This window comes from Polypterus senegalus, chromosome 11 (assembly GCF_016835505.1).
Source record: "Polypterus senegalus isolate Bchr_013 chromosome 11, ASM1683550v1, whole genome shotgun sequence".
NCBI lineage: Eukaryota > Metazoa > Chordata > Cladistia > Polypteriformes > Polypteridae > Polypterus > Polypterus senegalus.
The window spans coordinates 93,542,393-93,556,454 of NC_053164.1; the positions used below are offsets into that span (position 1 = coordinate 93,542,393).

General features: G+C 40.2%; 1 protein-coding gene across 1 annotated transcript in view; it reads left to right on the forward strand.

Moving 5' to 3' along the window:
* The window catches only part of unc5db (unc-5 netrin receptor Db), a 756,179-nt gene that overhangs the window by 531,424 nt on the left and 210,693 nt on the right, over positions 1-14,062 (forward strand). Inside the window, exon 7 of the mRNA XM_039769246.1 lies at positions 9,300-9,464. Coding sequence (XP_039625180.1) covers positions 9,300-9,464 — 165 coding nt within the window. The remainder of the gene's footprint in view (positions 1-9,299; positions 9,465-14,062) is intronic.

The following is a 14,062-nucleotide window of genomic DNA, read 5'->3' on the forward strand; positions in this document are numbered from 1 at the left end:
AAATGGCTGAAGCTGTGCTCTTCATTGTGTTGTCTTCAGTTCTTGGTGTGATGGTCTTCTTCAGTTGTTAGCAAGAGAAAGATACTTCTACATCATCACAGGTTAGCAAGAGAGATGCTTCTTTCATCATATGTTGGTTAGAGACAGAATGTGGTTGAGCAAGCAAATTTATAGGTTTTCTGTCCAACCCCCTACAGCCAATAGGATGTCATGGTACTTAAAGGCCTCTGAGACAAGCCAATTCCAAACAGCCATATCTCAGACCAATGGGGGGAAATAGTACATCTTTAGCACCTGCAACCCCCCAAGACCATATATTAAGCTAACCTGGCTTTGTGTGGAGGATGAGAGAAAAGACTTTAGCAAAGAAATACTCATCAAACTAGTTTAAGACACACACCCCAAATCCTGTCGTAAAATTACAAAGAAAAGTCGTAAGGGGAGGGCAAACACGAATGCCTCACACCAAAGTAACACTAAATTACATTGCTTCGCCTAAATTACAAATAAAGACTGTAATAAGTGCTATATAGCGCCCGACCCGGCACAGACGACGCAGAGGCACGTGTACAAAACACAGACTTTGTTCTTTTTTTCTTCAGCCGTAGGGCACGTCTTCCCCGTGTCCCACAGGCCCAACACAGTCCCCAAAACACAAAGCACAAACTTGAACAACCTTTCCTGCCACCACCACTCCTCCCAGGCAACCTCATCCTCTTCCTCCCGATTCTGGCCACGAATGGAGGGAGGTTGCCTGCTTTATAGCCCACCCGGAAGTGCTCCAGGTGCCTGACCAGCTGGTCTTAATTGCACCTCCGGGTGGGGCTGGTAAGTTGCCCATTGTGGCGGCTGGCTCTCCACAGCACCCCCTAGCGGCCACCCCATCTCCCAACCGGGCTGTGGTGGACTCCATGTTCCATGGAGCCAGGGGGAAGACTGAGGAAGGACCCACTGCCAGGGAGGCTGCCCCCAGGCGCCCCCGGGGGAGGCATTGCACTGTCCATGGTGGCTCCCCGGGACGTATGCAGCAGAGGCGTCCCGGCCGGGCATGGGACCCGGCTGTCCGTCACAAGACATAAAAAATATTTATCAAGTTATATGCAAAATCTTACATCACAAAAAATGTTTTTACATTTAGTTTACTATTACACTGTGCATTCTATGGTATAATTAACTATTCCTATGCTTAAAAGTCTTTAAAAAAATATATATTTACATACAGTTCGTACGGTCTGGAACGGATTAATTGTATTTACATACAATCCTATGGGAGAAATTAGTTTGGGTCCACTGTATGTCACCAATATAATGTTTGCAGGCACGTTTATTATACACCCTGACTTTTCACAGTCTGGCTAATATCTTTAATGAATGTGTGTGACATACCTAGTCTTGCTGATCGACATAAAACCTCAGTGAAAAGGCACAGGTTGAGGCAGACAGTACTGTGCCGCACTGAAGGGGACGCATGTGAGCCCAACAAGTGCTTGTTGCTGCTGTATTTCTATGCAGACATTCTATAAGTTAGAGGTATCAGAAAGTCAAGTGCACTGCAGTGGTCTTTACATTTTTATTTTTTGTTCCGACTGTTTGTCAAAATGGAAGATTAAGATTTTTAAAACTAAAGGAAAATAAGGAGGACTTTTACAAAAAATTGACAGAGATTTTCGTGGAGAAGGATAGGCGCATGGACTTCATTTACAAATAAAGATAAGACCATAAATGGGTTTAAAGTCAAAATTAAAATCTGTTTATTTGGTACACCACTCAATACTTTAATTTGTATTGAATGAATATGAATTGTGGAATTGCAACAGCAAATTTAGAACACATGGAGGGTGCAGAGCAAATGCGCTCTCTTGTCGCTATAAATGTAACGTTCTTTCTTAGCCAAATACATACCTTACCTATGTGTGTGTAAAGAAATGCTGATGAGATCTGAAACATAACCAGTAGTCAATGTGCATGCTGCCAATTGAATAGTGTATAAGCTACTATTTTGGGTTCTTATATTATGTAAATCTGACTCTGAAGGAGTCAGTGCCTCACCAGCTCTGAACCTCACCACACATCACTGAATCAAGCATTCTGATCTTTCTGATAGCTTGAACAAGTGTGGCCTTTTTCCTGGTGTTTTCACCAACGAGCTGCCACATGACCAGTTCACCTGCACCCATCACACAATATCTGAAAATAAAGAAAAGTGAAGGTCTCAGTAAGGTAGATCTACCAGGTCACCAAAACATCTTGACGGTGTTCTTAGGAAAAACAGAAAATCTACAGTTTTGGAAATATCTGCTGAGGCAGAATGAGAGCAGCAACAAGCTGTGGAATAAAATAACGCGTTTAATTAACAGCATAAATCGACTTCTCATTAAGAACATGATTGGAGTAAAATTGGTTGGAGTTTGAAGCCCCAATTTAGCTTGTCATCTGTTGGCTTCTTCCATGTCTCATTTCTGTTTGGCTTTCATTTAATGAAGAAAAGAATCAATTCAGAGCACTGAATCCTTAAAAACAGGGCTATTAAAATGAAGGGAAAAATAATTTAATTAGCAGTGAAAACTGCTCACTGATTAGGATAAGGGTCAGAATGAAATCCTGCAGCAACTGCGGCCCACCATCCCGGAGTTCGACACCCCTGCTCTAGACTGTAGTGTGTGATGATCCCAGGAAGGCAGATGTTTCTGAGCAGCTTGACACACCACATGTGGTCACAAGACCACACATCTTAGCCATTCTAATATTTGGCCAAACAATAGCAATTTAGCAGATTCTTGTTCATCACGACACCAAAGTAGTTGTATGTTGCATGCTGGTCAAACATAAAAGTAAGGATTTCATTGTACTCTGTACATGTGACAGTACTACTTCTAATACTACTAAACCTCTTGACCAAAGCTGCATGCTACCTTTATTGAATTGTATGTAGCCAAAGGACGGGCTATTTAGAGGAATTTGACTGTTAGAGTTGATGGGCAGGCAGGAATAACAAAGTGACCGTTGAGTTTACGTGTGCAATTTTCTGACACTATAAAACATAATCATTCCATACTAATAATGAAATTTGACAGTATGTCCTTATTGTATATCATATATGTCAAACAACATGTAGCGTTTGAAACAGAAACCAGAGCCACCATGCTTCTTTCAACATTCATTTAAATGCTAAGAAAGCTTGACGATCTTCAACACACAAGCCCATTTAAATAATTATGCTTTAAAGTTCTTATTATTTTTACATTCTGCCTACCAGATCAGCTTTTCTGTTTTGCTTCAGCAAGCAGGTAAGTGGCTGGATTGCGAGTGTTAAATGTTACAGCTTTGGCTTTGACAGAAGCGATATTGATGTGCACAGTAGCACATGCTGGATGTTGTTTTGCTTGATTTGATTTATTCATCTTCCACTAACTTGCATCCACACCTTTCTTCTGAAACTACAATTTTAGTTCCCAGTTACGAGAAAAACAGGCATACTGCACCTTCAATGGGGGACAAGACTTTAACAGAGAGAATACAAAAACACAGGACTAAACACTTGCCTGCCATTATGCTCTCACTTACTCTTCATTTGGCTTCAATTCCTTGCATTCGGCAAACCCCTCTTCTGTTAACACCATGCGTAAGAGAAGTACAAACTGCTAGGACCAACAAAAGACATTTTTTGTGTTTTAAATATTTTATGGCAATCTGGCACTTTGCTGCAATTTTGTAAATAAAGAATGACAGACCATTATTAAGGCTCACAGCTGTGTTTAGCATCTTAAAAGTGATACGCTGTCCTGCAGAACCTGCTGGTTTTTACATTGAATAATTTGTATATTAAACAGGCTCTAATTGAATATCTTGTTTTCATATATTCATTGCAGGCATTAATGTACATTTCCATTCCTTTTTCTTCTCGTAAGTGTTTTTGTTTACTGTGTAATGAGAAAGATAGACAATGTGTTTTGGGGCATTTTGCGTGGCTAACCCGCTTATAAGGGAAGAGCTGGGGGGGAAGAGGTGGGTCCAGGTAGATGGACCCGGAAATGATGTCGGCATGGAGAAGCCGTCAATCTTTGAGATTGTCCTTACATTGTGTCACCTCGTGTCTCGATGGAGAATTATCGTTGTCAAAGCTAATAAGATGTCTTTCAAGCACGCATGTGTGACAACTGGAATTCACTTCCATGTTCCTACTACACCCAATCGATCATTAGCAGGCCCACTGTGGAGTGGCTCATTCTGTCTTACTGCAGTTCAATCAGAGGGCAGCTTTAAAATATATTTTGGAATTAAGCAAATCACAAATAAGTAAGCAAAAACAATAGTTATCAGTTCTGATGTGAGAAACATGATCATATATTTTTAACTATTAACCTTCAAAACTCAGCTTAATGTTAGTTTGGACAATTTAGGTGAATAAAAATAGGATATAACTTTTTGAACTGAATGGCCTGTTCTCATCACAATTTCTCAAATGCTCGAACTAACGAAAAAGACAAACCTTTTGAGCCTGAACTGAATTAAACAGGCTCATTAATGGAGAGAGGGATGGAAAACAGTCTATATCTTTAAACAAGGTCGTTAAAATATTAAAAGGTATGATTCTCCACATGATTATTAAAATGAAGGCAACGTGCCACCAGGGCAAAGATTATGAAGAACAAGCCTGCAGTAGAATGAAATTAATGTTGTCTTCTAGTTCAGAAACCCCCCCCATCATCATTGATTCCACAGTTCTGACCCATCCATTGCTCTGTAATGGGTTTTAGGTTCCCACTCATTAATCTGGGTTCATGTTCCACTCAAATCTGCCTGTCCTCTGGAATTCTTGGACTCCACCCCACTTGCCTGGATCCCACAGTCCTGACTAATGACACATCGAAAAGGCTTGTAAAATAACACTACTGAATCCAACACAGGTTTCTGGGTTGATAGAGCCTATTGAGGCAAAGCGCCATGAGGCAGAAGGCAGAAGCAAAACTTAGAGTGGGAAACGGCCCATCGCAGATCCTGCTCATATCTAATACACGTGTCCTGGGAATTTGTGCATTCTAACTAAGCTGCAAATAGGCAGGCCACTTTGGAAAATTTGTAGAACTAGACTGGGCATAAGAGAGAGAAATGCAGCTTTAAACACGCAGGGGTATGAGCCAGAAAAAAATACCAATAAGGTAAAAACTAAAACACTAACCAAAGGTTGTAGTCAAAGTTCACTAATGAGATTTACACCTAGTTACGCACACAATTCAAGATTCTTCTTTTTATTCAGAAACTAGAACACTGAAACAACCATGCTGCCATCTTAAATAGTAGCACATATCTGAAATGTCTGCCAGTTATGTGGTAACAACCAGACATTGATGCTAACAACAATACGGAGATGATTATGTGAGAAAACCCCAAATGATGGCAGCTCTTGCCCAAAACAAAACACAAAATGCCAAATATGCTTTATGGTTATGAAAAATCTGAAAACACTGAAAAATTTAATTAAATGTATTGCAGAACAGTTCAAGCAAGATTGAAAAACAAGTGAGGACAACCAGAATACACAGAGAAAATCCCATAGAGACATTGGGAGAACAAGCAAACTCTACACCAGTGGTTCTCAAACTGTGGGGTGGGCCTCCCTAGCGGGGTGCAAAGTAACAAAAAGGGGGGCGCGAAGATGTGAAAAAAAGAAAACAAGAATCAAAAAAATGAAAAATACATCTATTGAAACGAAAACAAATTAACTTAAACTACATTCTGATACTAGAAAAATAAATCTAGAGTTAGATAAATGTTGATAAAGTTAAGTAAGTATAATAAAATATGCATCTATGATATATCATTAATTAAAAAAGAACAAATTGGTATTAGTGGGCTCCTTTCAAAAAAACATTAGGGGTGCGCGATTAAAACTGTTATGAAAACTCGGGTCGCAAATACTTAAAGGTTGAGAAACGCTGCTCTACACAGAACCCAGGAAACTGAATAGATACTACCTTCTTTGACCTGAAGTGAAATAGACGGAAATAGAAATGGGTTAATAAATGAATGGTTAATGTAGTCCTCTTGTCAAAGTCTGATTAGCTCAAATCTGCTAGTGAGAATTATTTTAAAAAAAGCCTTATGTTGCAGAAAATACTAAGTAAACAAAGAAGAGTCTCGAGCCAATGTTATAAATAAACTCCAAACATGTACGTACTTTATTTACAGGTGGAGTCCCAGTGACCTGAGATGAAGACTGGACTCCTGTGGTACTGTGTCTCTTTGGAGAATCCTTGGGCACTGCTGGTTTGACTTTGTGTCGAATGAGCGGTTGCTCTTGGGGTCCCTCATGAGGCACATTACCTGCATTGTGAGGGAGTGTCAGTTACGGCACTATGGCCAAGTGGTGCGATTAGCGAGGGTGATCTGTCCTCATTTTTGGGAGACCAGGCCAAGGGGATGCCCACGGAACTCCTGACTGTGACAGATGGTCATATCTGGTGGGTGGGACTGGAACGCATGTCTGCCTAGGGGGTTGCCAACCAGTATCCCGAGCTGTTTTGTTGTGTGGTGGGGTGCGATCACGCGCTGTAGCAGTGCATGTTCCCCAACCTGACCTGATGTCCTAGTTTAACTGGCAGGCAGTTACAAACACTTTTTTTCTTTTCCCTTACACTTCCCATCTTTATTTTATAGCAGATCCCACTTATCTTACAATATAATAAAATGCCCTCTCTCACAATGTAACGGTCAGTCACATGCCAGCTCACTGCACCAACAGAGGTGGCAGTGCACACAGTATGGCATCCTGGCACCAGCTCTTCAGCTGTAACCACTGCACACCATCCTACTGCATGAAACTGACCATATGTAGAATGTATTTTATTTATTTAAACAAGTGTGTACTCTAAAGGACTGATCGACTAACCAGACAGGAGGTTATACCGTATGAGAGAACACACAGGAAAACAGTGAACAAATCCAAGATCAGCATTCAAATTCTGAGTTTCCTTATGGGATTAATAAACTCTATCTTATCTAATTTAAGAACAAGCTGAATTTCACAAAACTGTAAACTAAAATAAGCATGAGATACACTAGAGAAAAAATTAAATGAAGCCACCAGTCAAAAATAGAAAATTTAGAAGTACAAACTGTTAAACAAGGGATCTTAACATCACATCAGATCAATTCACATTTTATTTGTCACATACAAGTCATAAATACTGCACAATATTTAATGAAATGCTTAGTTGCTGGACTCCAATAATGTGTATTAGAAGAATCTTTAAAAAGACAACTAGTAGTAAATAGTCATCTCTTTAAATATGAATAAATATCAATATGTACAATGACAGCATTATATTAATATTATCAAAATAAATAATACATAGATAGCAATATTGGAGAATTAACATTTGTGCATCAATTAGCCTTTGGCCCTATCTTCATTTAGGGTGCAAATAGTCTCTCTCTCTTAGTCTCTTTCAATGGGTCTTCATGTAGTGGGCCATTGTTGGCATGGTTGGCATCTCTGATAATTTTCTTCATTCAGGTCTGACATTGCTTGTTGTGGATGTCCTGGTAGTGCATATCCAGTGATGTATTCAGCTGACCACCACTCTCTGTTGAGCCTTGTGACCCCACTGCAGAAAACTTGACAATGATGTTAGAATCCTGTGCAGCCATGCAGTCATATGTAAGATGAGCTGGTGCAGATGTATGAAACACTACTACTTGAGCTCCCTGAATATACTGTATGGATAGGAGTGGCTAGAGGCCTAATTCAGGAGTATAACAGGACTAGCAATGGAGCCTAGGTCTATTCTTGACAATAACTGGCAATGCACAGTGAGCCAGCTGTGGGATTAGGGTCTGTTACTTTTAATACTTTGGACTGGTGACATAGTGACACTGACCAAACACCACCAAGTTGACCGATAAATAAATAAACAAAAGCATTTACTTGCCATTGGGTTACCTTTTTTGAACCAGCAAGAAGTAGATACAAAATGATACATCATGCGGTGGGGAAGGAACCTAACAATGTCTAATGCCAGCCTAAACTGATGTCGAGCTTGCAAGAGCTTACTTCACTAAATTGGTCAGGATGAGCAACTGCCCAGCCAGTCACTAATGGGCACTAAACACTACAATAATGGAATAAAACAAGAAAGAACACAAAACAAAGCAAAATCATACAGCTAACTTGCAAATAAAAAGCAAGCACAAATCTGTTATAAATTAGTAATGTCATAGCATCAAACGACAGGGCTTTGCCTTCCAAAATTAAACCAAACTGACAGTTTTAACCATCTTCTGGTCCTTTTTAAAAAGTAACACATGGACAATCTGACATAACAGACTATCTCAAATGGCCACTCCTACCACACTACAGCCCTCCGAAATGGTGGAGAAGCAATACGAGATTTCCAGGCAAGTAAAACCACACTAAACATAAAAATCACAAAAACAACAAAATAAATGGCTGATGCCCTCAGCAACCTACTCTGTGTCTCGAGGTTCAGGGTCCCTGAAATCCAGCCTGGGCGGCACGGTAGCGCTGCTGCCTCGCAGCTAGGAGACCCGGGTTCACTTTCCAGGTCCTCCCTGTGTGGAGTTTGCATGTTCTCCCCGTGTCTGCGTGGGTTTCCTCCCACAGTCCAAAGACATGCAGGTTAGGTGGATTGGCGATTTTAAATTGGCCCTAGTGTGTGCTTGGTGTGTTTGTGTGTGTCCTGAGGTGGGTTGGCACCCTGCCCGGGATTGGTTCCTGCTTTGTGCCCTGTGTTGGCTGGGATTGGCTCCAGCAGATCCCCGTGACCCTGTGTTCGGATTCAGCGGGCTGGAAAATGGATGAATGGATGGATGAAATCCAGCCCACTCATGGAGTTTATTTTCTGTGCATTGCACACTCATCACCCTGATTTCCTAGGTTACAGTTCACAATTTAATAAATTCAGCATGGTGCATGAAGAACAACACAGACCTTACCCCTTCTTAGTAGGGCTACTTGGCTGTACTTAGAACTGCCTTCTTCTTTTAGTTCTCCAAGTTGTTATTTCACGACTTACAGAAGCCGTGATTACATCTTGCCTGAAGAAGGGGCCTGAGTTGCCTCGAAAGCTTGCATATTGTAATCTTTTTAGTTAGCCAATAAAAAGTGTCATTTTGCTTGACTTCTCAGAACACTAAGACAAAGTTTATTTCAGTCCACTTCTGTCCACTTGTTGCGTAGTTGGACTGCTTTTGAGAAGAACTTCTTTCTTTGTCCATTTCGTTTTCTTTCAAACTTTTAATGCCGTGTGTGTTGCTTTTCTCTTTTTGATCCCTTACAGTTGATGGAAGCTGGGATGTTTGGAGCGAGTGGTCCCTTTGCAGCCCTGAATGTGAACGTCAGAGGAGCCGAGAATGTAATGCACCTTCACCAAGACATGGGGGCAAATTCTGCGAAGGGCCTAGTCAGGAGACGGAAAACTGCACTGAGGGACTGTGCACTCAGAGTGAGTCAACAACATTCCTATCTATCAGTTTTGAGACCCATTTAGTCAGGCATCAGGGAGCTGGAACCATTCTAAGCACTGGGTACGAGGCAGATTCTAAATCCTGTTTATACAAGTGCCTGTAGTGGCTAAGGTACTGGACACTTAACCACAGGAATACTGGTTTAATTCCCAGTTTAGCCTATTTGTGCTCCTGAAGAAAGTTGCTTACTCTGTTTCTGCTCCAACTGTAAAATATATCTTTGAACATATGTGATGTACCTTTATCTGGTAAGTCACCTTGGATATCAACTAAATGTAAGAGTGGCCAGCCAAACTAGTCTGCACATCTTTGGCTTATGCCAGAAAACATTACTCAGGAACACAAAGAGAACTTTCAAATTCCACAGATATACTGCTATCTTGGAATTGAACCTTGTCTATTTGAGTTGTGAGGTAGCACTGAATACTACTGTTCTACTCATAATCGATGACCCCAAAATCCTAACCTGATGGTTCTGCTTAGCAAATGAAACCTGGTTGAAAGGAAAATGATTTTCCACCTTTCACATCACATGGTTGTCATGTTGGAAAATATTGCAGTGTCTTCCAGCTCTTAGTAATTCATACTGTGCATTATAATGACATGTATATCATTTGTAGCTAAGCGTACAGTGAGTCACATTCACACATTTGTTTCAAAATAAAAACACACAGAAAATACTGTGCTGGTTGTAAACTGACCCCTTTTAATTTGATCGTCACAGTTCGTTGTTTGGGGCTGTTGGGAAAGGATATGGGATCAGCTTATTTGTCGTACCTTTTGTTGGTTTTGTCCATCTTAGTGTTGCAATGCTGTAAAGGTTCAGTAAATGATGCTGCAAATAACAAGTACACCATTTTACAAACCACACACTTTACTTTCATCTAGCAGAGATTTTTCTCTTTCTTTCTTCTTTCAAAAACTGTTGTTTTTACTTACTGGCTCTCTGGGGAGGGATAGGTATCGAAACGAAAATAACCCATGGAGGTCAGCATCAGCATATGTATTGGACGCATAGAAAAAACAGGATGCATGTTCCAATATCACTGACTTCATGTGTTTCAGAACTAAAGCAGGATAAGGGCAACTGGCTTTGAGGTGTTTGCCCACACGTGAATGGCAGAGCGGTACAGACGATAGCACATGAGTGAACACGCTACATGCAGTTACTCTACATGCAAGTGTGTGATCCAAAAGGATGGCACTTCACACAAGAGTCACAAGGCATGTCTCGGTTGGTTTACACCCCTGTTTCCGAATTGGGCAGTTGTTGCTTTGAATTTATTGCGGAACAGTATCTCTGGTGCCCAATCTCATGAACAGTTAAGAAACGTTTGAGAAGTTGTCCATCCCTGGTGCAAACAAACTATTTAATATTCTGAGCATTTAGGCTACAAGGACCACCTAGTTTGAGGTGAACAGTTTATCTCCCTAGAGAATCAAGGAAGAAGAGACCTTCTTAAGGTCAGGGATAAACGCTATGCGACCTGTGCACTTGGACACTGCTGATAACAAGCAGTGTACTGTTTATACTTGCACGTGTACTTTAAGCAAATCTAGAAGATTCCACCAAGTGGCCATGCCAGAAATCATCACAGTGAGAAAATAACATCCGGTTTCGCTGTGTTATGAGTTGAGGGAAAAAAAATGTTAAAGATAAGCGACACAGAAGATGGTGTGGGGGACCTTTAAATGTATCGCGTTATTATGATGGGGAATATGTGACGCTTGCATTGCCCATACGAGAAATGAATGAAGAAATGCAACGTAAATACATTCTCATGTCAGCATTTAAGTTTGATGATTTGATTCACCGCATGAAACCATTCATCAAACATTGAGGCACACAGATTTATCCCGTTAGAGCTGCATTGCAGCCTGCTGTCACATGTTGATAGTAAACAATGATGCTGACATCACGTACCAAAACTTGGAACATAACAGTTACATATTTTTGCTGGTAGTGCAACTCGCACACGCATCATGTTAATTTCTGACGACATGCTCAGAAGTCGTGTCAGAAGAATGCTGGGAACGCATTGGCAGCCATGATGCATGCGCATACATGTTCTGACCATAAAGTATAAACCGGCCTTTAATTGGAGCTGCATTCGTTTTTAAGAGTCCTTAAAAGGATAGTGACAGTTTTGCACCTTTTTAAGAGAAGGTGCAATAATGTTTATTTGAGAGAAAAACAGTATGTATTTTTATTTTAGTTTTGCATTTATAGTTCACTTTTGTTTATTTTTTTACTTTTATTATTTAGGAAAATAACATTGCATACAATCGAGCCGAACTTACACAATAAATTAGTTCATAGTCAAATCAGAAAAAAAAGAAGAAAAATCAGAAATTTAAAAAAGGACAGAAGGAACAAAAAAAGACTAAACTATTTTTACGTCACAATTGTTTCCTTTTTTCCAATGTGCTGCTTTTAACATAGTTTGAGTTTTTTTTTTTTTGCACAATAAAAGCACTCTGATTGTAGCTGCACCTTTGATTCTACCTCCCTATAGCCTGTGGCATATAACACAAACTCTTAGTCAGAGGGGATGTCAAACTTGATGACTCTTATTGCTGCTTACAAGACATGACAAATTAAATAACTCCATGACAGCTTTCCAGCATTGTCTCACATTTCCAGTGTATCACAAGCTGTCCCCTCTGCTGTATGCCAGAGCCGGTGCAGTATGAACACTTTCCAGGTGTGGCAAGTTCACCGGCAATTTCTGCCTTTTTAATTTTTTTCCATTCTGTTGTGGTACTTAAAACACAAGACGTCAACCAGATGGGCATTTTTTCTGTTTGCATGGTCCAAAACACCAGTTTAAACTACCCCTCTTAGCTGCTTTTATATGCATTGTACTTCCAGGTGAGTACTCATTGACTGTCATCTCTCACATACACCTATGACTTAAGACAAATTCAAAGAAGGAGCGAGTCGCAGACTGGTTGGACTGAGTCGCTGCTTGTGTCAGAATTCACGGTTAGAGGTCACTGCCTCCAACTCCGATTATGTAAATAAAGTCTCAATTGAAAATCACTCGAGAAGTCGTGTAAAATAACTTTTAACGTTCAACTGGCGCTCAAGTCCTGTCATAGCAGTTGTAGATCTTGCCATAACCTTTTAAAGATTCTGAGGGGTCACACATTTATTTTTTGTATTCTCACACTCATGACAGGAGACTTTTCCTAGTTGCTACATGTCTAGAGGATGGCAGAGTGGAACAGTGTCTAGCAAAATTTGGTTGGCCTATCAAGCTGGTCACTGCATGTCTTCTTAGCAGCTACACATTTATGGGATAGATTCTAGCTCAACACTACCATTTAATGGAAAAAGAAGATTTAGAAACAGCATGGATTTTTGATTGAATATTTGGGTGCAACTTGCTAAATCCCAAGATGAGGCTCCAATGCAGTTACTTACCTCCTTATTTGCACAATGGGAACACAGATAGTGCAAAATGACTTGCCTTGACCTACAGGCAGAAACTTAAATCCCATCTTTGCAATTTCAAGTCCAAAGCATTAGCCTCTACACAGCATACATGATGAATGGATTCAGTCTAAAACATGGATCTCAAACTCCTGTCCAGGAGGGCCACAGTGGCTGCAGGTTTTCATTCTAACCCTTTTCTTAATTAGTGACCTGTTTTTGCTGCTAATTAACTTCTTTTGAATTAATTCTAATTGACTTGCTCTTGAAGACTCAGACCCCTAATTGTTTATTTTTCCTTATTTGGCACCCAAACAATAATGAGATACAAAATGAACCAAAACATAATCAGCAAACTGTGGCTATCATACAAAATCTGAAAATAAAGAAAGATGAAGGTCTCAGGAATGTTGATCTGCTCAGGTCCACAAAACATTTTTATGTGCTCTTAGAAAAGAGAAAAGCAACAATTTGGACATGTCTGCAACTCCACAATGAGAGAAGCAACAAGCCATGGAATTAAAGAATGAGCTTAATTAACAACAAGAATCAGCACCTAATTAAGTAACTGGTTGGAGTTTGAAGACCTGACTTAGTTGGTCTTCTGTTGGCTCCCTCACTTCACATTTCTTTTCTGTTTGGGTGCCATTTAAGGAAAGAAGTGAAGCAATTCAGAGGAATGGTGAAGAAATTCAGGGACACAAATGTAATTCAAAAGAAGTTAATTAGCAGCAAAAACAGGTCACTAATTAAGAAAAGGGTTAGAATGAAAACCTGCAGCCACTGGGGCTCTCCAGCACTGGAGTTTGAGATCCCTGGTCCAAAATCTTGCCACTCTGCTCTTCTGTAATGGGTGGGTGAGGAGTTTGGTCGATTGCATTACCTGACAAATGCCCTCTCTTCATTTCCTTCAGCCATCACAGGCTTTGGTCAGTGATTGGTGGCAGTTTATTGGTGGTAGCCATATTAAAAAGCATCCCAGAAGGTACTAAAAGGGAATTTTGTTTCTGATTAAACAGTGACCATGTAAACCTTGAGTGTCTTCATTTGTAACATAATTACTTCACAAAATAGCTAGAAGAAAATATAAGGTATAATTTTACAAATATTATTATTATTCATTAAAACAGCCACACAGTT